The following is a 24,086-nucleotide window of genomic DNA, read 5'->3' as shown; positions in this document are numbered from 1 at the left end:
GGGCAGTCAGGGGTGTGGGTTCCGGGGGCGGTCAGGGGACAGGGAGTGTGGGCGGGTGGATGGGGCAGAGGTCCCGGGGGGGACGGATAGCGGGTGGGGTCCAGGCCACTACCCCCTCCCCTAATTTTCAAAACCTGATCCGTCCCTCAAGCCAAAAAGTTTGCCCGCCCCGGATAATATAGTAAGAGATTTCAAAGATAGTTGATAATTGCTGTAAGCTGCCGAACTGCTGGGTAAAATGATTGGTCTGAATCTGTCTCCTAGTGTTTTTAGCCAGTCAGCTGTTTACACATACAACATTTGTATTACAGATTAATTTTAAAAATACTCTTCAGTGTCTAGAATAATTTTGGGAAATAAGTGTTTTCCGCAAGTCCTCTCTGTATAGCCTACAAACGTGTCTGTGGAGTAGACTGAAGGAAAATACTTAGTGGAACTTACCTAAAATACTGAAATAGCCCCGTGAAGGCTGAAACAAAACTGGTGAGCAATCGGGCCAGCTCCTCAGCTGGTCTAAGTCAGCATAGTTCCGGTGAAGCTATGCTGATTTACATCAGCTGAACCTGGCCTTTTGTCATTACTACTTGCCATCAATGTATTCTACACATGTACAGCAGAAAAGGCTTGAGAAGCTGATGATGCAAGAAGGTAGTTCTGCTTCTAGTGTGTCCAAAAAAGAAATACTGCATTTCAGTTTAAAAGCAGTGCCGAGGTAATAAATCATAACAATTAGAACTTCAATGGTACTTCTGACCCGCAGAGATCAAGGCGGGTAAGTAGCAGGATTCCCATTTTAGCGAGAGACCTGACGAATGCTGACAGGGCCGGCTCCAGGGTTTTTGCCGCCCCAAGTGGCGGGGGAAAAAAAAAAAAAAAGCCGCAATCGCGATCAGCTCCACCGCGCCACTTTCTTCTTCAGCGGCAGGTCCTTCCCTCTGAGAGGGACCGAAGGACCCGCCGCCGAATTGCCGCCGAAGAGCCCGACATGTCGCCCCTTCCCCTTGGCCGCCCCAAGCACCTGCTTGCTGGGCTGGTGCCTGGAGCCGGCCCTGCATGCTGAAGTTAAGTGACTTGTCCAAAGTCATGTAACGAATCAGTGGTAGGGCTGGGAACAGAAACTAAGTCTCCTGTACTCTATCCACTGACCGTATTGCCACACAGTACTGTGCCTGCTGTATAGAAAGTCTGGTATAATGATAAGCTCAGCTTTGAATGTGTTTCTCAGGCGAGCAGTTGATTATTATGAAATATCATCTGTTTGTATTTCATTGTATTTTGCTCTTATTTTGAGTACTATGTGCCTTTTATCTGATACGTGATCAAACTGGCTAGGATCTCCTTTGACTTTATCCTTTTTTCATCAAGCCATATTTAATCAAACCAAATAAAAATGTTTTCCATAATACTGTATGTAAAAAAAAAAATGCAGTGTCACATATTTTCCCTTAAATATTGTGACAAAGTAATTTATTAAAACAGCCTAAGGCACTAAACCTGTGGCCTGAAACATTATTTGAAGTTATTTATTGAGCTTTAACTCTGCCATGAAGTAAGACATCTGAATGACATGAAGAGTGACATGAACCTCTTCCTGCCCAACTTTTGGGCCACTGAGTCAGGAGGAGATGATGTGAAAATCAGCAAGACAGAGGCTACATTTGAACACTTCACACGCAAAGGGAAACAGCAGACATTTGTTTGGGAAGGCAGCAAAACAAAGTCACTTCTTGCTCTGCTGCCATTTCACTGTGAGAACCTATCAGTGGCGGAGCGAGAGCTAAAGTAGGGTGAGCAGATACCTGGAGCCAAAGTGCGAAGTATCTTTTCACCTGGAGGTCAGGGGGCTTTTCACCAAGGGGCTCCTTTCAGTGTGCAACAGAGGATTTGGAAGCCCAATACTGGCTATTCAGACAAAAAGGGTAATGTTCAGAGTGGAATGTTGCTTGCTCTTTGAAAACTTGCTCTCAGTGCTGGTTGGATGCTCAAGTTCAACTGGGTGCCCGCCGACACACTGTCTCCTTGTTGTAGGATGCCAGGCTCTCCCAGTACTGCTGGTCTCCCATTTGTTTTTCATTTGTTTGGTAAAGTGTGCACTAAACATGATACAGAATAATAATTCCCCTGCATTAACCCCGATGAACATTGCTGGGCAATGTACACATGAGCGCGCCTTCATCTGCCCTTGTCACTGAAATGCTGTCCTTGTATATATTAATATATCTATATATATAATATATTACACTAACCTGCCATTTTCTGTAGCAGGACGGCTAATTTATGTGAGCAGGGGACACTTAGTCATTTCACTTCTCATGTAACTAGTTTGGGAGAATCTTTATAGGATGGGTTGGCTGATTGAAAATCACCTCAAAGACACTGTTAGACTCTCTGTCTCCTAGTCTGGGACAGAGGCCTTGGCATTAGATGCTCATGGACAAACACTCTTGGGACTCTGCAGAGGATGGGACTAGGGGGGTCACCTGGCTCCTTATGAGTTAGGTTCAAGGATTTGCTCCTAGCCAATGGAGTGACTGCGGATCCCTTTGCTTTTTTTGTCCTTCTTGTTTTAACCGACTGGTCCATTTAATAAAGTTATGACTTCTGAGGCTAATTTTTCTCCAGAATCTTGTTTTGCTCTCTGCTAGGGGTACCCACAGCCATGGAATCTTGTCTTAGTAAAGACTGCATGAAAAATCCCTAATCCACCCCTTCATCTGGTCTGGGAACAAGGTGCTGAATGCCCTCAACTTCTATGAAATCCATGGGAATTGAGAACGCTCAGTGCTTTCCAGATGACACTCAGCACTTCATGGGATGGAGCCCTTCTATATGAAGCACAAGGGGGAACTTAATTCATCAGAGTAAATAAATACATAATGGATTTAGACAGAAAGTGTTAAGATAGGTCCTTGGTCATTTTGGGCTTGCATTTGTATTTCGCCTCAGATTTGTCCCCCTGCTCAAAATTAGATAAACATAAGATGACTTACAAAAGCTCAACAACAAAGATTTCATATGCATAATTTATTTTAAAGTTATTGCATCACATTATACAAGCGTTAAACATGGCTTCATGTTGATGACGTTTTTGTAGGTGCGAAAATTTGACATTCTCCTCCATAGGGTTGGTTGGTTTTGTTTTTGCTATTTACAAATAAACAATCTATATACTTTATATATATATATTATATATATGGTATATAACATAAGTCCCCGCACAAAGATCTGAAATAAAAAAAGAACTCATTTGTAAACAGGGTTTCAGTTGTCTTATTTGGTGGCTTGAAAATAGATGGTATTGTAATACTGGGCATTTTTTGTCAGAGTATCCTGGTTTTTAATTTACATTTATTATTCTAAGTTCTGTAAAATGCGCATGGGACAGAATGCAAAAAACGTACCAAACAGGCTGAAAAAACAGTCCCAGTATACAATTTTTCCTTGGTTTTAAAAACTTGAGTATAATTGCCCATAAAATACATGCTAGCTCTGTTGAGCGTGGTCTATGGATATCAATCATATGCTGGATTGCAAAATGATTTCACAGTAAATCCTCTGAAATGTGCTGTCCTGCTTGCTATGTAAAATGTCTGTGGCATGCATTGAGGTTGCATTTTTTTCATTCTCTTCAAGGTAGTGCTCTTGCAGAGCTGGGATAAGTAAACAGAGCACAGGTCCATCGTCTGGAGCCATAAATAAAAACAAAAACAATACCAGATCAGAAACACAGTGCAGGTATGCATTTGCTACCTAGAAAATTGGACAATTCAGTTTGTCATTAGAAAGCTACAATTTTTGTTATACATTTGTCTTTTTTATTAACCTCCCTCCACACATGCACACACATGCACACACACTCTCTCACTCACTATTTTCTGTTTGACTGGCTCTAAGACAGTGGAAGACAAAAGGGAACTCTGTTGTGCAGAAATGGCAGGGCTCAATCCTGTGAGGTGCTGAGTGGATAAATCAATGGAATTAGAGGGTGCTGAGGTCCTTAGGCTCTCTCAGGATCAGGCTCAAGGTGAGCCAACTTTGAGGGCTTCCAGTGCTCGCGTATGTTCTCGTTTTCAGCAATACCCAAGACAACGTCTAGCAATTTAGAGCAATGAAATATCAACAGAACATAGCTGTGTTGAAAACTGGTCTCAAAAGCAATCAGCAGTTGATTGTATCTTTGCTTCACTTTATTTGTTTTGTCATGTTAAACTGCTGAGGTTCCTCAGGAGTGAAAATCAGATTGTTATAATATGGCTCAATTCAAAGTTAGGAATGTCTCCAGTGGTGCAAGTAGAATTAATTTCTTACCGGTACACTGCACTCATGGGAGGGACACAAAGGGGGGCACCAGCTAAAGGGGAGGCACGTGACCTCCCCATGTGACTCCTCCCCCTGCCCCCAGCCCGGGGCCCCCACACTCTCCCCGTCCCCTCCCCATGATCCATCACGTTACCTGGGTAAGGGGAGGGGGGGTTCTGTCCTCCTCCCGCTGTGCCGGAGACTTCTGAACTGCAGTGGCGAAAGGAGCAGAACGTAGGGCCGCCAAGTGGCCCCACGCCAGCAGCTCCTCTGGTGCAGCTGTACCATCCCCAGCCCCTAGCCCTGTCCTCCAGTGGGGTTGCTGTGCAGAGCCCAGACAGGAAACACAGCTGCATGGAAGGGCTGGGGGTGGGGCTGGGGCATAGGCGCCGACTTCCCCTGTTTCCAGGGGGTGCTCGACCCCAACTCTACCCCCGGCCCCTCCCCCACTCCACCCCTTCCATGAGGATCTGCCCCTGCCCCGCCCCCATTCCAACTCTTTCCCCAAATCCCTGCCCCAGCCCTGCCTCTTCCCCTGAGCGCGCCCCATTCCCACTCTCTCCCCCCCCGGCGGCGGCTGGGTGGGAAGCGCTGGGAGGTAGGCGGAGGAGCGCAGCTGCGGCACGCTCAGGGGGGAGGAGGAGGAGGTGAGGCGGGGGGTGAGGGGAGCTTGGCTGCTGGTGGATGCAGAGCGCTCACTAATTTTTCCCCCTGGGTGCTCCAGTCCAGGAGCACCCACGGAGTCGGCGCCTATGCGCTGGGGGTGGTACAGCTGTGCTGGAGGAGCTGCCTGTTCTGCTCCTCCTGTGTCTTTCAGGTACAGAATACGGGCTATAAATATCTTACTGGTACGGTGGACTGGATCATACTGCCGTACTTGCACCACTGAATGTCTCTGATCTAAATTGTCAGAGCGATATCTCACTGGAGGAGGTCTGTATAGCTTAAAACACATATATCAAACGGTGATTTAGGTGTGATTTGCATCTGATTTTACTATTTAGCAAACACTTTCTGAAAGTCTGTCACCTGTGATTTTAAAGTAGCTTACACAGTTTTTGCAACCAAATTAATCTCAGTCTAGTTAATCTACTTGTTTATATGAACTTGGCATTAATATGGTTTGCACGTGCATTACTGACTGAGCAGGCAGCACTTTCCGTTGCTGTGTAAGTCACACACACTCTGCAGTGGTGATTGGGAAACTCATAGCCATCCAACATGGGTCTCTCTTCTGGCGCATTATGTTGCATAAAGAAAGGTTACTTACTTGTACAGTAATGGAGTTCTTCAAGATGTGTGGTCCCTATCTGTAATCCACTTGAGGTGCGCATGCGTTCCATGTGCCTGGAAGATTCGTGCTAGCAGTGGCCATCAGTCTGCACCTGGCACCCTTCTCTTCCTCGCCCTCTAAAAAACTGATGGCATAAGTGGTGGCATGGACCGACCACTTCTCTGGTTACCTTTTAATCAGGAATAGCCCTAGGATAAGGCTCTGCAGCAGAGGGGAAGGAGGGCAGGGAGTGGAATACAGCTAGGGACCACATATTGCAAAGAAAGCCACTTACTGTGGTAACCTTTCTTTCTTTGAATGACGGTTCCTATGTGTTTTCCAGTCTAGGTGATTCACAAGGAGTATTCATTGAGGAGGAGGGTGTGAGGAGCTCTGCTATACCACAGATTGGAGGACAGCTCTGCCAAAGGATGTGTTTGGCAGAATCTTGTACTAGGCAGTAATGTTTTGCAAAAGTGTGTACGCCGCTGCTGCACCACTCTCCAGTGTCTCAAAGTGAAGCTGCCAGTGTGGCCTGGGCGAGTGGGGCCTCATACCTTGTGTGGGAGGAGCTGCTGTTAACTTGTAACAAAGCAGGATGCAGCTTGAAATCCATTTGGAAAGTCTCTGGGAGGAGATTGCTGCCCCTCTCATACATTTGGCAAAGGAGACAAACAGTTTAGGAGAATTTCAGAAGGGTTTTGTCCTCTGCATGAAGAATACCAAGGCTCCACGGACATCCAGAGGGTGTAGTTTCCTGTCCTCCTCGCTGGTGGTATGTTGCTTCGAATAGAAGACAGGTACATGGATGACCTGGTTTAGATTAAGTTCTGAGATTACTTTTGGGATGAATTTGTGGTGTAACCTCAGCAAAGCTTTGTCCATGTGAAAGACCATGTAAGGTGGGTCACCCATAAGAGCTTCCGGCTCACCTACTCTTCTGGCTAAGGCAATGGCAACCAGAAAAGCCACCTTTGTAGACAGGTGAATGAAGGAACATGAGGCTAAGGGTGAGAACGGAGCCTTCATTAAAGTTGATAGGACCAGGCTGAGATCCCAAATTGGGTAGGTTTTATTACTGGAGGAAAGATTCTGACAAGTCCCTTCAGAATATGTACTGTAGTAGGATGGCTGAAGACTGAATGGCTGTCCACAAGAGGTTGAAAAGTGCTAATAGCTGCCAAGTGCATTTGCAAGGAGCTAAGAGATAGTCCTGACAAATTTTGAAAGAGTCCAGAAGAGCAGGGATCTTGACACCCTTTGAGGGTATCCGGTGATTCTGGTGCCAGGTCAGAAATCTTTTCCATTTTGCTGTATAGTATTTCCTCATGGAATCTTTCCTACTACTGCTAAGAGTGGATTGTACTGCCTCTGAGTATGACTTTTCTAGGTCTGTTGTCCATGCAAATACCATGCTGTCAGACAAAGGGATGCTGAGTTGGGGTGTTTGATTTTTGTCAAACAGGCATGAGGCCAGCTAGCAACTGCCCAAGACCCAGAACTGCCTTGGCCACCAGGGAGCAATCAAGATCATCAATGCTCCCTATTGTTTGAGCTTCCTCAGAACTCACGGCAAGAGAAGGATCGGCACAAATGCATACATCAGCTGTCGCGACCCAAGGACTTCTTGATGCCAACTGGCAGTAGGCACAGGGTTCCCATGGGTTCACCAAAAAAGTCATGTAAGATCTCTAATGAAAGTCTGTGTCACACTGATCATCACAGCAAGATGTGTGTACAGCAGATATGTGAAGAGTTATGTATATACACTAAAATTATATTCTCTAAGTCTTTGAGTGAAGACAGGTCTCTCAAAGGTAATCCACATACTCTTGGCAGGCACTGGGGAAGAGACACTTATCTTACTCTGGCTGGCCATATGCAAATTGAGTATTGCACCATTCACAATGGATGCCCATTTACAGTTTGAGTAGAATACCAATCAATAGATTACAGGGTCTGGAGGGAAAAACAAGAACAGCAGTGTGAGCTTGTTTTGGGGGAGACAATGAACTTTTGAAACTACATCTACGGTAGAGATGAACCTCTAGAGATTCCTTCAATCTTGTGGGGACAAACTGCCAGTGGGCTTGAAGGGGGTCTCAGTGAAACTGTTTGAAAACACTTGGGAAAAAACTTGGAGTAAGCTACCTTGTAGGAGATAGGGGAATGCCTTGATAGTTAATCTCTAGAAATCATGTTATGATTTCATTTTATATGTAACCATTTGTTTCCAATATTCTCTCTCTCTCTCTCTCATCTCTGTTCTTTGATAATGCATTTAGTCTTGTTTTCACTATACTTAACACATAACATTTAGACAGATCTATAAAATGGTGATTGTGAGTTGAATCTTGTCAGTTAGTGTGTACTATTTCTTTGGGAATAACGCATCTGAGAGTTCTGTGGAGCAGAGGCTGAGCACTCCAGAGGGATGTTCGGAAGACTTGGGGTTGCCATGTGCTTATCGCTAATTTGCACAGAGAGAGCAAGGCCTGCGGAGGCCTGGAAGGCAGAGGCTGGTGGTTTCTAGGGCCTGATCCACAGCAGGTACAGACAAAACTCCTTCTTATTAAGGACAGATGCTGGTGAGATGCATCACAACCCTGGGTACCCCTGGGAAGCATCACAGCTGTCCCAACCATTGAAGCAAAACTATGTCTCCTCTGGAGCTGTGGCCTTGAACTGCTCTGTTCTCTTTAGACACAAAGAGATCCCAGGATAGGAGTCTCCACTGTTGGAATATGCTCTATACCACTGAGTCGTGTAGATCTCACTTGTGGGCTCTGGAGAAGTGTCTGCTACGGCTGTTTGCCAATGTGTTGTGCACCCCTGGAAGGTGCACTGCTGAGCGGGTGAACTGTTAGCGAATGCACCAGTTCCAGAGATTGACAGCTTTGATGCAAAGAGGGATGGACTTTGCCTCCCCTGTTTATTAATATAGTAAATTGTTCTCAGGTTGTCCAACATGACTTGAACGTGCAAGATCTAAATGAATGGTAAGAATTGCTTGCAGGCTTCCAGAAGGTTTATGTACAACTGGGATTCTTAGTGGGTCCAGGTACCATGTGCTACAGGTTCATCCAGACGGGCTCCCCACCTTAGGACAGAGGCATCTGCAATCGTCATTTTGTGGGTAGAGGAGGGATGAAGGGAACCCCATGTTAGGGTGACCAGATGTCCTGATTTTATAGGGACAGTCCCGATTTTTGGGTCTTTTTCTTATATAGGCTCCTGTTACCCCCCACCCTTGTCCCGATTTTTCACATTTGCTGTCTGGTCACCCTACCCCATGTATGTTCTCTCTCCTGGTGGAAGAACAGGGAGACAATCCAGAATTCGTGGGGGAGCAAGGGCAGTTTGTCCACACTGTGCTTGCTTGGCATGTGAGCTATCTGTAACACTGCCCGTAAATATCAAAAGCTAAGTCTCGTGAAGGGTGTCATATAGCTACATGAGGCTATGTGACCTGGGAGGATGAGACAGGCTTGAACTGCCAAGTGGGGTCTCAGATGACGGTGAGAGGTGAGATCATTCATAGCTTGGAATCTATCCTGAGATAGACTTGATTGGGGCGACCTTAGACTATTATCTGTGTGGAAACTAAAACGGACTTTTCTATATTTACTTAGAACTCTACAGAGTTTAGGAGTCTGAGCAGGGACAGGGTTATCGTCTGTACTTCTTGATGTGAGTTCCTCGTGAGCAACCAGTTGTTGAGATAGGGAAGTACTGATGGGTGCTGATAGAGGTGAGCTGCCACTGCAACAGCATTTTCATGAACACTCTTCATGCCATCGAGTGACTGAAAGGGAGCACTCGTGTATTGGTAATGGTGTAAGTCTGTGGTGAATCTACTATATGCAGGGTGCATGTCAGTGTGGAAATAAACATATTTTAAATAAAGAGTGGTGAATTAGTCATCCTTGTGCATTGAGAGGATTCTAGAGGCCAGGGTGATCATTCTGAACTTCAATTTGTCAGATAAAGACATTCAGCTGTCTGAGGTCTAGTAGCCTCCAGCCTCCTTTCTTCCTGAGAATGCAGAAATATTTCCCCCTCTTTGCTGAAGAGGTACCAGTTCTATGGCTCCCAGATGGACTCCAGTATGGAGTCTACTTCTTGTCTGAGTATCCTCTTGTGAGAAGGATCCTGAAGAGCGATAGGGAAGAGGGTTGGTGAGGGGAAGGGAGAGGAACTCTATCACATAACCAGTGGTGATTATCTCCAGAACCCTTCTGTCTGATATTATGTGATGCCAAGACTGGAAAAAATGAGCTGGTCAGCTAAGAAATAGGGTGCAGGAGTCCTGAACAGACACAGGTGAATATGGCCAGGGGGTGTAGTTTCCTGAAAGAGAATTGGTCACTACAAACATCAGCCAGGGCCATGACTATTAAAGCTCCTGAGAAGGGATCTGTCTGTGTAGCCATCTTCACGGACTTGGTTAAAATGTTAAAGTAGTGGAGCTCTATTCACTCAGAAAAGTGTGAAATCAAATTGTTTGACTCACATTCCTCTTTTGTTTCTAAGGGAATCCCACCAGGTCTATGTTCACTTTGATCTTTGTGTCCATTTGTATTCATATAGACTGGGCTGCTAAGTGCCCGGGATCATGTTTATGCTGATGGTACCCTTTTATGTTCTGCAGGTTTTTCAGTGTTATTACTTAGGAGTGAAACCCAGCTTACTTTTAACAACATCCAGCGAGCATGTTCTGATCTGTATCACAGCATCTGACACTTATTCAGTGGCTGGTTCCTAAGATTTCATGAAATTTAGGTGAGTGACTTTTGGAATGTTTAACCGTGGAAGCCAAACACTTTGCAAAAGAATTTAGACCTAAGTTGTTTATCCCTGAGTCCTTTTAGTCAGATCAGTTATTGGCTGATTTTGGAGTGACCAATTCAATTTCCATTACTTGCCCAGAATTATCACCTTATTATTCTGTATGTAGGATTTAATGTCATTTCATATTTTAATGTACCTTTTAAACCTCTTACCACAGTTGTGGAGGGATGGTCTCATGAATAAAGAACAAGACTCGGAGTCAGGAGCTGTTGGATGGATGTGCGCTCCCCATCTGGTAATTGTATCCACGTGTCATTTCATCTTTTGACTGTAAACTCTGTGGGACATGGACCATCTGTTTGTGATGTTTGTGTACAGTATTCCCTAATCTGTGCTGGAGGCCCCTAGGTGCTAATGCAGTACAAACAAATCTGGGTTATAGCTCTGCCACAAACGTCCTGTATGTGACTTTAGGCGAGTCACCTAAGGCTTGTCCTCTATGTACCTCAATGGGAGCTGCAGTTGCTCAGCACCTCTGAAAATCAGGCCACTATTCCGGATAAGATTTTCAAATACACCTAATGCTAAACACCTAAATCCATAATTGGGCACCTGCCTATTCTTTAAAAGGGCTGTGCAGACAACTCCTCCAATGAGCTTTTCATCTTCCCGCACATGTAAAACAGGCACAACTTTGCTTGGCAACCACACAGCAGTATTGGGAGACTCAATTAATTAATGCTTGTGAAGCACTTTAAGATGCTTGGACAGAAGGTGCTATAGAAATGTACATCAATCTAACTTCTTAGTGTATGTGGCTGCCTATCATGTAATATCTCAGCTCCTTCGAAGGAACCAGCGGATTTCCTGGAGTCCCTGCCACTTCTCCCTTTTTGGGGTACAATCTTTGCTTGGGGTAGGGTTTTTGGTTTTAATTTTTTAGATTTTATTAATTTTCTCTTTTGTTTTTGTTGGTTGGGGTTTATAGGGCCGATGGGGGTGTCAATGATGTATCATTCTTGCTTTGGTGAAAAGTCTTTTTTTGAAGAGGAAGACTTTGCAGCACTCCCTGAAGATGATCAGACTCTGGATTTGCCTAATCTCTGGACTTATGATCCATAGCTAGACCCCCTTGACCGAGAAGGCTTTGTTCCCAGCTCTCATGTGCTTTGTCCAGGGTTTTGTGATCTGCATTGTCCCAGAGGAGTGTAATTGTTGTGGCAGTTCATAGATTGAAACTGGGTCTTTAATGTGGCTGGGGCTTGATCCATGAATTGCTTTAAAGGTTAGGAACAAGACCTTAAACTGGCCTCGGAAGCTGTCTGGGGTCCAGTGGAGAGACCTGAGTCGGATGAGTGCATTTTGAATAGGGGCACGTGCATGCTAACTGCATGCAATATAGTTTTAAGTTGTTCTCATCCACTCCTGACTATTCCCAACCCAGTATAAATACATCTGGGTTATTGACTAACTAACTAGAATTAATTGCTCAATTTAAATAATTTCTCCCTCACCCAGTCATGGCCATTCATTGTTATGAGATTTTCCATTTTTCTTCCTCTCCTTCCGTTCTTTCTGCAGACGTTCCAGTTCTGCTTCGTACATCATCTCCTGAATCAGGTACTTTTCTCTCCTCATCCGATCCCTCAGATCTTTCGGAAGGTCTGGGATTAAATACGAAATCAGGTGCTTTATGCAAAAGACAAGGTGCTGTGAAAACAAAAGGATTGAAGATGGATGAAAAGTATTAATCTTTTTACTACAGTTTCCAGTTTGATTCATTTTTCAAAGGGGAGTAAAATCTCCTAGGTAACAAAAAGATGTTGATCTAGAACTCAAACTTTTATTACAAATTGAAATATTAAGGAGCAAAATTCTGCAGTCCCTCTTCAAGCAGAACTCCAGCCGAAGTCAGCGGAGGCCGATGCCTGAGCAAGCACTAAACCACTGCTTGATTTGGCGCAACAATCCACTGTCGCAAAGTTCAGTATACAAATTAAGGCCCCAATTCTGCTGTGTGATCTGTTAGTTCAGCCTCTGGAGTCTGTGCCCTGAAATCAGGTGGACTCTGTCTGGAGGGAGGGGGTCAATGCTAGTGGAGCACGCTGCAGGAAAGGGCACAAAAGGTCTACTCCTTTTTTTACTCTGGAAAAACTCTCAGTGATTTCGGACCCAAGTCATTATTCCTGGAAAACAATGCTGCTTTCGAATGTTCTGTACCCCTAATTTAAAACTTCACTGCAATTGACCTAAAATGTCCCTGTTAAATAACCGGTGCATTTATCAATCATTTTGTCCTTAATGATTTAGGCATATTAGAATAAAGATTGGTGCGATTGAGGAGAGTTGTTCTGCTCTTCTCTTCTTTTCCATTTTGTTTAATCAAAGATGTTTTTTGGAGTTTGTTCTACGAAGTTTGGTGAACAATCTGTGGAAATAGTCTTCTTCCATCTCAAGTAGACAAATTGGAGATGAAAAAGAATATTTTTCACTCCAATTTGGGCTCTTTACTTTGAGGGTTACAGAATAGAAGCTGTAGCAACTTTTCTTATGAATTCTCTCATTAGGAGCAGAAAGATGCAATATCTAAATTGGTGTGTTTTGCTACATCTGAGGGACAATGATCCTTTAGCCTTGGCAAATCGCTTTCCATTTTTGTTTGTCTGCAAGATGAGTAACTTTTCTTATAAGAGATACTTCCTAGTATCTGTCTTCTCTTGTGTTTGAGCTAAGTCCAAATGCAAAGTAGCCACACCTTAAACTGCTCTACATTAACTCTAGGTCCAGGGTGGCATGTTGTAGTTGAGGTAGTTATTTACATTGATCTCCATCTCCAAACTCAATGACAAAGCTTCCCTTAATTATTTCTCTTTTAGCTAAATCTGTTATGATAATTGTTCTTTCTTTCCAGTAGCATCTACTATAGGCACTGACTCTATGGGTGATCCAGGGCTGGAGCACCCACAAAAAAAACCCAGGGGGTGCTTAGCACCCATCGGCAGCCAGCTCCCTCCCTGCCTCCCAGTGCCTCCTGTTCGCAAGCGGCCCCCCAATCAACTCCTCCCCCTCCCTCCCAGCGCCTCCCACCTGCTGTGACGAGCTGTTTAGTGGCGTGCAGGAGGCGCTGAGAGGGAGGGGGAGGAGTGGGGATGGGGTATACTTGGGGGAGAGGGCGGAACAGGGCGGGAAGAGGCATGGTGGAAGTGGAGCGGGGCTGGTAGAGGCAGGGCAGGGGTGGGGACTTGGGAGAAGGGGTGGGGTGGGGGCAGGGCCTGGGGCGGAGCGCAGGCAGGAAGAGGTGGGGGTGGAAGTTTTGGGGGAAGGGGCCTGGGGCAAAGTGGGAGATTGAGCACGCTTGGGCCCCGGAAGAAGCCGATGCTTGTGGCACCTACAATGTGCTAGGTGGTTTCCAAACAGAAAGAGAGGCCTGGTCCTCTGTCCCATAGAGCTTTTTTTATGTCAGGTTCTTCCAACCCAGCAAATAATCCAAGGATTCTCATTGGATACATCTCTACATTTCTTTCTTTCCTCTCTCCCTTCTTGCACTGTTCACTTCACCCAAGTCCATAACCTAACCACTTCCTCAGGCCTTGTACATACTACAACTGTTTAATCATAGAATCATAGGACTGGAAGGGACCTTGAGAGGTCATCTAGTCCAGTCCCCTGCACTCATGGCAGGACTAAGTATTATCTGGACCATTCCTGACAGGTGTTTGTTTAATCTGCTCTTAAAAATCTCCAATGATGGAGATTCCACAACCTCCCTAGGCAATTTATTCCAGTGCTTAACCACCCTGACAGTTAGGAAGTTTTTCCTAATGTCCAAACTAAACCACCCTTGCTACAATTTAAGCCCATTGCTTCTTGTCCTCTCCTCAGAGGTTAATGAGAACAATTTTTCTCCCTCCTCTTTGTAACAATCTTTATGTACTTAAAAACTGATGTCCCCTCTCAGTCTTCTCTCCTCCAGACTAAACAAACCCCATTTTTTCAATCTTCCCTCATAGGTCATGTTTTCTAGACCTTCAATCATTTTTGTTGCTCCTCTCTGGACTTTCTCCAAATTGTCCACATCTTTCCTGAAATGTAGCACCCAGAACTGGACACAGTACTACAGCTAAGGTCTAATCAGTGCAGAGTAGAGCAGAAGAATTACTTCTTGTATCTTGCTTACAACACTCCTGCTAATACATCCCAGAATGATGTTTGCTTTTTTTTTTTTTTTTGCAATTGTGTTACACTGTTGACTCATATTTAGCTTGTGATCCGCTATGACCCCCAGATCCCTTTCCACAGTACTCTTTCCTAGGCAGTCATTTCCCATTTTGTATGTGTGCAACTGATTTTTCCTTCCTAAGTGGAGTACTTTGCACTTGCCCTTATTGAATTTCATCCAGATCATTTTGAATTTTAATCTTATCCTCCAAAGGACTTGCAACCTCTTCTAGCTTGGTATTATCCGCAAACTTTATAATTTATACTTTCTATGCCATTATGTAAGTCAACGATAAAGATATTGAACAGAAACGGCTCCAGAACTGATTCCTGCAGGACCCCATTCCATATGCCCTTCTAGCATGACTGTGAACAACTGATAGCCACTCTCTGGGAATGGTTTTCCAACCAGTTATGCACTCACCTTATAGTAGCTCCATCTAGATTGTATTTCCCTAGTTTGTTTATGAGGAGGTCATGCGAGACAATATCAAAAACCTTAGTACAGTCAAGATATGCCACATCTACCACTTCCCCTCATCCACAAGGCTTGTTACCCTGTCAAAGAAAGTCATTAGGGTGATGTGACACAATTTGTTCTTGACAAATCCATGCTGACCGTTACTTATCTTATTATCTTCTAGGTGTTTGCAAATTGATTACTTAATTATATCATCTAGCCCCTTATATGAAAACTGACCTCAAATACAATAATAAAAGCCAACCGTGCTGCTAAGACATGCCAGAATTGCAATGTGTAGCCATAGGGCACCGGGGAATGAGGAGGGTCTCGATAGTCTCTGTACCTGAAAAACAAACGGAATTTGCATTTCAGTACAGTGATAAACTGCTACTCTTGACAGAGAACACAACAGAACACTATTCTTTGACTATATCCTCCTTGCAACAACAGAGATCTCAAGCCAAAAATGACACAAGTTACTAAAATACTGATTCTTTGCTCACTTCCACCAATGGTAATAATGAATAACTGCACTGAAGTCAATGGGTGAAATCCTGGCCCCACAGAAGTGAATGGGAGTTTTGTGATTGTCTTCAGTGGAGCCTGGATTTCACCCAGTGACACCACACCATGGTAAAACCAGTGTGAGAGAAGAATCGGGTCTACTGTTTTTAAAACCTGTCTTTTGAAGAACTAAGCCCTCAATAAAATAACATTCATATGGATTTGATTTTATTGTCAAAGAGGTAATTCCAAAATAATCCCACAGAAACCTAATCTAAAAGCGAGGGGAAATTTGGCTTCTGCCTAATCTGTTTCCTACACAGGTTTGAAAACAGTATGAACAGTATCTGAATATACCATGTTAAGTAATACACGGAAGTTTTTAGCTCTAAGCTAATTTAGAAACAAAAACCCAAACCCACAGGAGAAAGAAGATATAAACAAAAACATATTTTTTCTCTGATTGATAGGCCTCTCAGATTAGAGAGGCATCTATACACAAAAGGAATAAACTGTGTTTTGGGATTTCAGTCAGTACTGATTCTTCTTATATTTCAGCATCTTCAGTGCAAATTGTTTTAGCTTCCCAACTGATTCCCTTCTGCAGCCAAAATACTGGCTCCTGAACATGAAATGTTTTTACAAAAGAAGAATATTAGTGGCTGTTAAAGGACTGTAATAGAAGCCCCTGGCTGGGAGCCTTAGCTAGAGATGGGTCTTCTATGGAATAATCTGGTAATTTTTGTACTTGTAAAGGACTAAATAAATACAGCAGCCCCAGGAAATGGGGAAGACTTTGACAGATTGTTTAGTTTCTCATATGGAGGGAAAAATCTGGGCTTTGTAATAGTGAAGGCAAATTATTAACAGATCTGTCTGCATAAACTATCTTGCTTGAAAATTAAAGGACTCCAATCCATCACACAAACTACATTGTGGAATACATTCCTGTAATTGCTTTGCAGATAAACGATTAAACTAATTTTAATTCCTATCAATATGGGGCTTTAAAGTGCAATTGAAATTACCAAGAAATATCAATAGAATTCAGGTTGATTAAATGTCTTGTAAACTGATTAAAAGGAAGTCAGTCACACTCTCCATTCCACTGGCAGGGGCATATATATATTTAAGAAGTAAACATACTCGCCAAAGAACATAGTTGTATCTAGTGATTTTGCAATAGCAGTTTGAATTAGCAAACTGAGATTCAAGTGCCAAATCCTGCTTTAGTTGAAGTCAGTTAAGGCCAATTAGACTCCCTGTAACAAATGCCAGAGGCTGAGAATGAGGATTAAGACTACCTCCTTTTTAGTTGTTTTTGTAGATTTGTTTAATTGTTGGGCTAAATTTATGGAGTTTGCTCCCTCCCCTTTTCTTCATGCCAGACAAAAGCTTTTATTTGAAAAAAGGGCCTGTTTTACAAGTAAGAATTAGTTTAGTTTTAAATGATGGGGATGACTTTATTATTAATACCCTGGTAGAGCCCTAGAGACCACAATGCTGTGAGCCCTCTGGCAAGAAAGGTTTAAGAATATATATTTGCTTTATATGAATATTATTGTTATGATAATTATCCTACAGATGTTAATAGCATGTGTAACCCACACACCTCCTTGGATGTGGTGTTCTGTCCCATCTAGTGGCACCGAGACCACTTAGAGAGTTAAATGAGTTTGCTCTACAGCCTTAGCTAACAGCCAGTTGGCTTTTAGCTCATGCGGTAGAGTCTCATGCACTAAGCTCCAGAGGTCCCAGATTCAATCCTGCCTGCCAACGACCAGGGTCTGTCAGTGTTACACATGCATATGCATCCCAGGCCAAATCCCGAAGTCTGCATTTAGTGCTTACCCACAGAAAGCTCCCATTGAAGTCAACAGGAGATGGCACCAGCTAACAGCTGCAGAATTTGGACCTCCCTGAAGGAGAGCAACATCGCTTGTTTCCTATTTCTCTCAGATATCAAAAGCAAACATTATTTTGATGTTAGGAATCATTGAAAAAGGGAAAGAGAATAAGACGGAGAATATCTTATTGCCCTTATATAAATCCATGGTACGCCCACATCTTGAATACTGTGGACAGTTATACTGGCATTAGAAAAAGTTCAGAGAAGGGCAACTAAAATGATTAGCAAAAAGAACAGGAGTACTTGTGGCACCTTAGAGACTAACAAATTTATTTGAGCATAAGCTTTCGTGGGCTACAGCCCACTTCATCGGATGCATGTAGTGGAAAATACAGTAGGAAGATATATATATACACAGAGAACATGAAACAATGGGTGTCAGAGGGTGGATATGGATGGCAGGAGAGACATCACTTGATCATTACCTGTTAGGTTCACTCCCTCTAGGGCACCTGGCATTGGCCACTGTTGGCAGACAGGATACTGGGCTGGATGGACCTTTGGTCTGACCCAGTACAGCCATTCTTATGTTCTTATTTTAATCTGTAACCCCATTGATATTAAATGGTGAATGGTCAGAGACAAATCTTATTAAAAATATTAAGATTAATAAATTGGAATGAAGCCTTTTTTGGCCAGCAGCTCTGTATCACAGAATAGGATATGTATTGATCTAACCTATTTTTAGGGTTATTTCCTGCCAAGTGATGTGTAATAAATAGGGTCTCATAATTGTTTCAGCTGAATGAAATGAAAACATTAACTTCAGAGGAAAACAGCTCAGTATGCTATATAAGTGCAAGTAACATTATTTTTATACTTTTAACAAAATGTCAGGAGTCTTTTCACTGGACACTAAAGTACCCTGGGGCTCTAGAGACCCATCAAAGGATATTTTATTGTTTCATAATGAAAAAGAGGCTTTGCAGTCATTTGAGCTCATGTTCACAAACCAATGCTGCATTATAAAATAACAGCATTACACAGTTGTTCTGCCCACGTTCCCCCTTGAAACAATGGATTTTGGGTCATTCTAACACAATGAAATAAATATTTTGATTTCACAGATGTCAAAAAAATTTCATTTCGGTCCCAAAAAAGTTCCAACATTACCAAAATAAAACTTTATTGAGTTTCTGTTCTGTGAAAAATATTGAAGTTTTGACTTTTCATCCAAATTTGGGATGAAAACAAAATATTGGAATTTCCTAGAGATGGGAAGCCCCTTCATTAATAATACTTAGTGCTTATATAGCACTTTTCATGTTCAAAGAGCTTGAAAACATTAACGAATTAATTCTTATATGATCTTTGTGGGGTAAGTAAATGCTATCACCACTTAGAGATGGAGAAACCAAAGCAGGGAGGTTAGGAGACTTATTCAAGGACAAACAGAGAGTCTTGTCTTTGCAAAGCGAGAAAGGCACTCCAGGTGCACTGCACATGGATGCATGCACCAGGTCTTTACCAAGTCATTGTTTTTGATGGAACAATGTTTGTGCAGCCACACAGAGCAGATCTTAACATCATTGTTACACTGGTGTTTTCTGGGTCTTATGCAGCCCTATCACATAGTGCCAAACACTGTTGCTGGGAGCAGAGGACAATGGGGAATTTCCATATATGATGCACTCAGCTGTGGGATGGAGTCAGGACTGGTTGAACCAGTGCAATGGAGAGAAACCACTGGAGTTTCTACTAGTTCAACTTGACTTGAGCTAGACACTATTTGAGGTGTTGTAACCAACCATTACAACCAGCTCCTACATAAGGCATGAGACAATTACAGTATGTGGACATAAGGTGTTGTACAAGTATTGTGAGCACAGGGTGTTTCTTGCAATGGTTTTTCACTTAGGGTGAAATTCACCCCTGTGCACAGAGCCTGTATAAATCCTAGACAACGCATAGGGCTTAGGTGGGACTTACATAGTGCATAGACCTATGCAGACTTTCTGCAGAAAGGTGAATTTTACCCTTCAGGTAGAGTGAGCAAGAAAGTCAGTGTTAGAACCAGGATTAAAACCCAAGATCAGACCAAGTCTCTTCCACAATCTGTCAGTGGAGATTGAAGGATAAGCAAATATTATGCTTGTGGGCAGTTCTTTTAGTTCTTTTCTTTAGAAAGAAATTTTATATGCAAATTTCAAATGTTGTTCAAGGTCCTGGATAGTTGCCAAGGCAGCCTTCCTTACTCTGAAGATTGGGCACCTCCCCGCTCACAGGCACAGGATAAATGGTGTCCTGTACTTTTTACTCCTTTTACATGTACAAAATGCATTTTTCATTTTATTTTTTAAACTTTGAAAACAAGTCAAGAGAGAGACTCTAGCATGATGCTTCCACCTGGTGATTTTTTAAAAAGAGAAGGATATTTTGGTGAGAGTCTTACCTGCAATATTTTAATGGTGAGCCAGAGAATTCACTTCCATTAGATGTTGGTTCCGAACGGTTTTCAAAGTCAGACACCAGAAATACAGATAGGCTGGCATTAACATAGCCTACCATACACCTGGAGAACAAGAAACCCTGAAGTCAGAACACTCAGCCCATTCTAATACAAATCCCACCGAGGAGGCCATTTCTCTCCCTGGTTTCCTAAATCTATACCTAAACAGTGATACCTATTAATATTTGAAAAGCATGTTGTGGTAATTACTGTTTCCTACATTACTTTTCAAAAATTTGTTAAAGCAAATTCACACCAAAATCCCCTTTTTGCATGCTTAAAAATGCAGAGATTAGCTGACCCTGAAGACAGAGGTAAATCTCAGAGAGCCTTAGTTAGTGTAATTTACACCTTCTCCTTCCCTCCCCAATCCGTGTATATGCTGCACCAATTTAATTTCACCCTGTATTTAAGTTAGATTTCTTTAAAGTATTTAGATTTGCCCCCTCCCACACTTGCACTCATACATCACATCTGAATCTGGAATACTGTGTTAAATTCTGGTCACTCTATCTAAAAAGTTATGTATGTAACAGAAATAGAAAAGGGTTAAGAGACAGGGAACAAAAATGATTAGAGACATTGAAAAGCTTCTGTATTAGGAGAGATTACAAAGATGGGGACTGTTTAGATGGAAGAGTACTGATAGGTGACAAAACAGAGATACCCAAAATTATGAATGGCATGGGAGATAAATTGGGTCCTCCTATTTACACTCTCTCATAATACAAGAACAAGGGGACATTCAATGCAGTTGAAAGGCAATAGATTTAAAACTGATAAAGGAAAAACCATTTACATCACAATTAACCCATGGAACTCATTGCCACAAGATATCATTGAAGCCAAGAGTAGGATTCAAAGAAGGATGAGACATTTGATGAATACTGAAAAACTCAGTTATATTAGCAATGATAATTTTAATAAGGAATATAAAACCTATGTTTCCTGGCATAAGCTAATCACTAGCTGATAGAGGTTAGAAAGAAACATCTCCTTGTGGGCAGGTTATTTCATAACCCAGTATGAGGTTTCATGCACCTTCCTTTAAAGCTAGACCTGGCCACTGTTAGATACAAGATACCACACTAAAATGGGCCACTAGTCTGAGCCAGTGTGGCAATTCCTATGTTCCTTTATGGCTCAGAGACACTAGCTCCTAACTCTTGGTCAATAGTAATAAGGTCTGGCAAAGGAGCTCTGGGAGATGTCACGTGGCTCGTTCAAATTCACTGCTAATATCATTAAGGATGAAGCTAGCTAAGAGTCTTATGCCATCCCTGCTGTGCACTGGCCATGTGCATAAAAGTCCAGCCAAATTATTCAGCATGGTGCACAGTGGTGCTGAAGAGGCTTTAATTCTGCCATTGGCTGAAAAAGACAATCACAGCTGCCAACTGAATTCTCAGCCATGTCTGCAGAACTGCTGTCCCCGTCCCCAAATTCAATGTGAGGCTAAAGGAGTGTTACAATGTTACCATTCCTTTTACAGGCTGAGGTGCCATGTCTTTTCCATCTCTAATTGCAGAGACATCCAGTCATACTGGATCAGCATATTAGTTGAATGTTTCTTCAGAAGTGATCAGCAATGAAATAGTTAACAATATTGAGATTTTTTTTAATCCCCCTCTACACTACAAAATGGCTTATGTTTTTAAATGTTTTTCAGGCACCCATCTGGAAAACTATTCAGGTTGTACTGATGTCAGCCAGTGCTGACCTGTGTGGATTAATCTGTTTAAAACAGCAGATGAAAGCAATTCTCAAGCCTAAATGACTTAATTCAGTTAACCAAACCCAGTCCAGGTTGACAGTGACTACAAACTGATAGTGACCATCTGATAGCTAGTCGATAGCCTGTCTGAAGTGAGTCTGGTGGCCTCCTAGCCAGGCTACCCAGGCTTGAGAATCTTTTTAAACTGGTTTTCAAGCACTGTTTTATGTTCTATTAATGTTGTCAGGCTGCAGCCAGCACCCTGGTGTAACCTGAAGTGCTTTACAAGATTACTTCCTGAAAACCACTTTAGGATGTGGCCAATTTCCTAATTTAGGCTTTGCCTTAGATCACCATTATTAGGGTTTAGAATGATCAAACAAGTCAATTCACATCTCTCCAAGTAATTGTTTTGGATTGTTTGGCAACAGACTAAGGTGGAATTGCACTGGTTCTCGTTTGGAAGGTTTTTTCCCAACCAGTAAAACTGGTTGTTTAGTTTTAAAATGTAAGCTTAAATTCTGTGGGAAATTGTGTGTCCATCAGATTATCACCTGAATGGTGTTCCAGCTGGCTATGGCTCAAGACCTACAGTTAAAGCACCTATAGAGCTGAAAATAATTACAATATTTTCTTTCGCATCTTACATGCTTTCTGATGCCTTCCCTCCCAAAACTGTTAAGATATCCTATGCTAGATGTTCCAGATCCTTGAACTTAGGGAACTATCTATTCCTGTAGAATTTAAGAATAGTTTTCTACTATCTTGATGGCAATGTACTACCAACATCTGCAATATTGCCATAGAAAGGCATTAGCCAAGTTGGTCTCTTCTAAGGAATTAGATTTGGTCTCTTATATTATTTAGCGTATCGCTGGAAAACTGTGTGAAAGGCTTTAAAATACACCAGTTTAAGATCTGTTTCCTTAAGCCAGGCCAATGTCTCTAAACAGAACTAATTTGAAAGCAAGTGCACTATATTGTCTTCCTTATCAAATGTAATTTCAAAATGCATTTTCTGGGACTGTGGTATGAAAGAAAGCAGAAAAAAAACTGACACCACTTAAATGCTGTATGAGTAAACACGATGGCAGCATGGGGAGGCACATGCCTACCAATGATCAACATCAGACCTAACACTTTACTGACTGAAAGATTTTCTATAACTCTTTATGGAAACAGACAGAACAATTTTTCCAGCATCTATGAAAATGCCAAATCCTTGACATTATAATGAGTTAAGTAGCATTGCCAATCATGAACTGTCTCCACTGGTGTGACTAAACTGCACTGACATCGAAAATATGGCTAAAAGCAACAACAAAAAGAATCCCCTTCTCTGTATCTGGGAGAGAAAATAAAGCTATGAAGTGAAATATTTATATCTGAGAGCAGAATGCAAGAGAACTGTAGCTTCGTATTGCTTAGCTTGCTTAGTTTATTGCTTTTAGTATAACACCGCACTTATTGCCAGAGTGGCTAGGGGCTTATTTGCAAATTTTGAACATTTGGGGTTCAGTTGGGATGGGTGAAACCAATGATTTCATTCAAGGTTTCCCCCCGCCATCTCCACAGTAGCACACTAGATTTTAGAAGATGCCATTCAAATTAAATTATGCCCAGTTGCAGGGCAATAGTGCACAAACTATTGTAATTTAGTGTTTATCAACACTGGAATGAAAATGCACAAGAACAGCATGGACTCAGTTCAGGACTGCCTCTCAAAAACCCTAATATAAGACCTCTGTCTTTTTTAAAAGGAATACAGAAGTTATTTTGCTCAGTAATTATTGCTTGCCTGCTGAAGCTGGAGTTGCCTCTTCTGATTAGACTCTGCACTTTTCTTGGATTAATACTTGTAAAATCCTACATCAGCAGAAAGAGGTTTAGTGAATAAGCTACACATGATAGCCCAGCTCCTCAGGTGGTGAGAATAAGTATTGCTTCTTTGACCACACATTTACAAGGTACACCAGCTAGTGATCTGGGCCAATATATTGATTATGATCATAGCATGTTATTGTAGCCACTGAACCTTCTATAACTGATCCAGAACTTTTTCCCTGAGTTAAGATCATAAATCCCAGCTACTCACAGACTGTATTATTGATTCTCAAAGTATTAATTAATGTGGCAGTGCAATCTGGAGTACATTCTTGTTAGTGTAATCTGTAAATATGGAGACAGTAATGCTATTTATGTTTCAAATAAATAGAGATTTTCATGCACATTAACATTTTCCTAAAGAAAGCCTACTTTTGTCCAGCTTCTCCTTGGCCTGCACAAGGTCCATATTTGTAAGCATAAACGAGTCGAGGGATGAAATCTGAAGTCACAGCTACAACAAATGCATTTGTGATAACAGAGAGAATTCCAATGCCTTCCAGAATTCCATACCAGATTCCTACCCAATATAGAAAATGTTGCATTAGTTTCAGGGAAGACAATTATCAAAGTAGTTTAAAT

General features: G+C 42.4%; 1 protein-coding gene across 1 annotated transcript in view; it reads right to left on the bottom strand.

The window, feature by feature from the left end:
- Window positions 1–3,034: 3,034 nt before the first annotated feature.
- Window positions 3,035–24,086, bottom strand: part of ANO4 (anoctamin 4) — a 316,199-nt gene continuing 295,147 nt past the window's right edge. Inside the window, exons 27-31 of the mRNA XM_054028953.1 lie at window positions 23,877–24,024; window positions 19,850–19,969; window positions 15,282–15,387; window positions 11,878–12,073; window positions 3,035–3,683 (exon numbers count right to left, since the gene is read on the bottom strand). Coding sequence (XP_053884928.1) covers window positions 11,882–12,073; window positions 15,282–15,387; window positions 19,850–19,969; window positions 23,877–24,024 — 566 coding nt within the window. The 3' untranslated portion in view covers window positions 3,035–3,683; window positions 11,878–11,881. The remainder of the gene's footprint in view (window positions 3,684–11,877; window positions 12,074–15,281; window positions 15,388–19,849; window positions 19,970–23,876; window positions 24,025–24,086) is intronic.

This window comes from Malaclemys terrapin, chromosome 1, assembly GCF_027887155.1.
Source record: "Malaclemys terrapin pileata isolate rMalTer1 chromosome 1, rMalTer1.hap1, whole genome shotgun sequence".
Lineage (NCBI taxonomy): Eukaryota > Metazoa > Chordata > Testudines > Emydidae > Malaclemys > Malaclemys terrapin.
The sequence above is the reverse complement of the archived record's forward strand: the minus strand, read 5'-3'. Positions and strand labels throughout refer to the sequence as shown.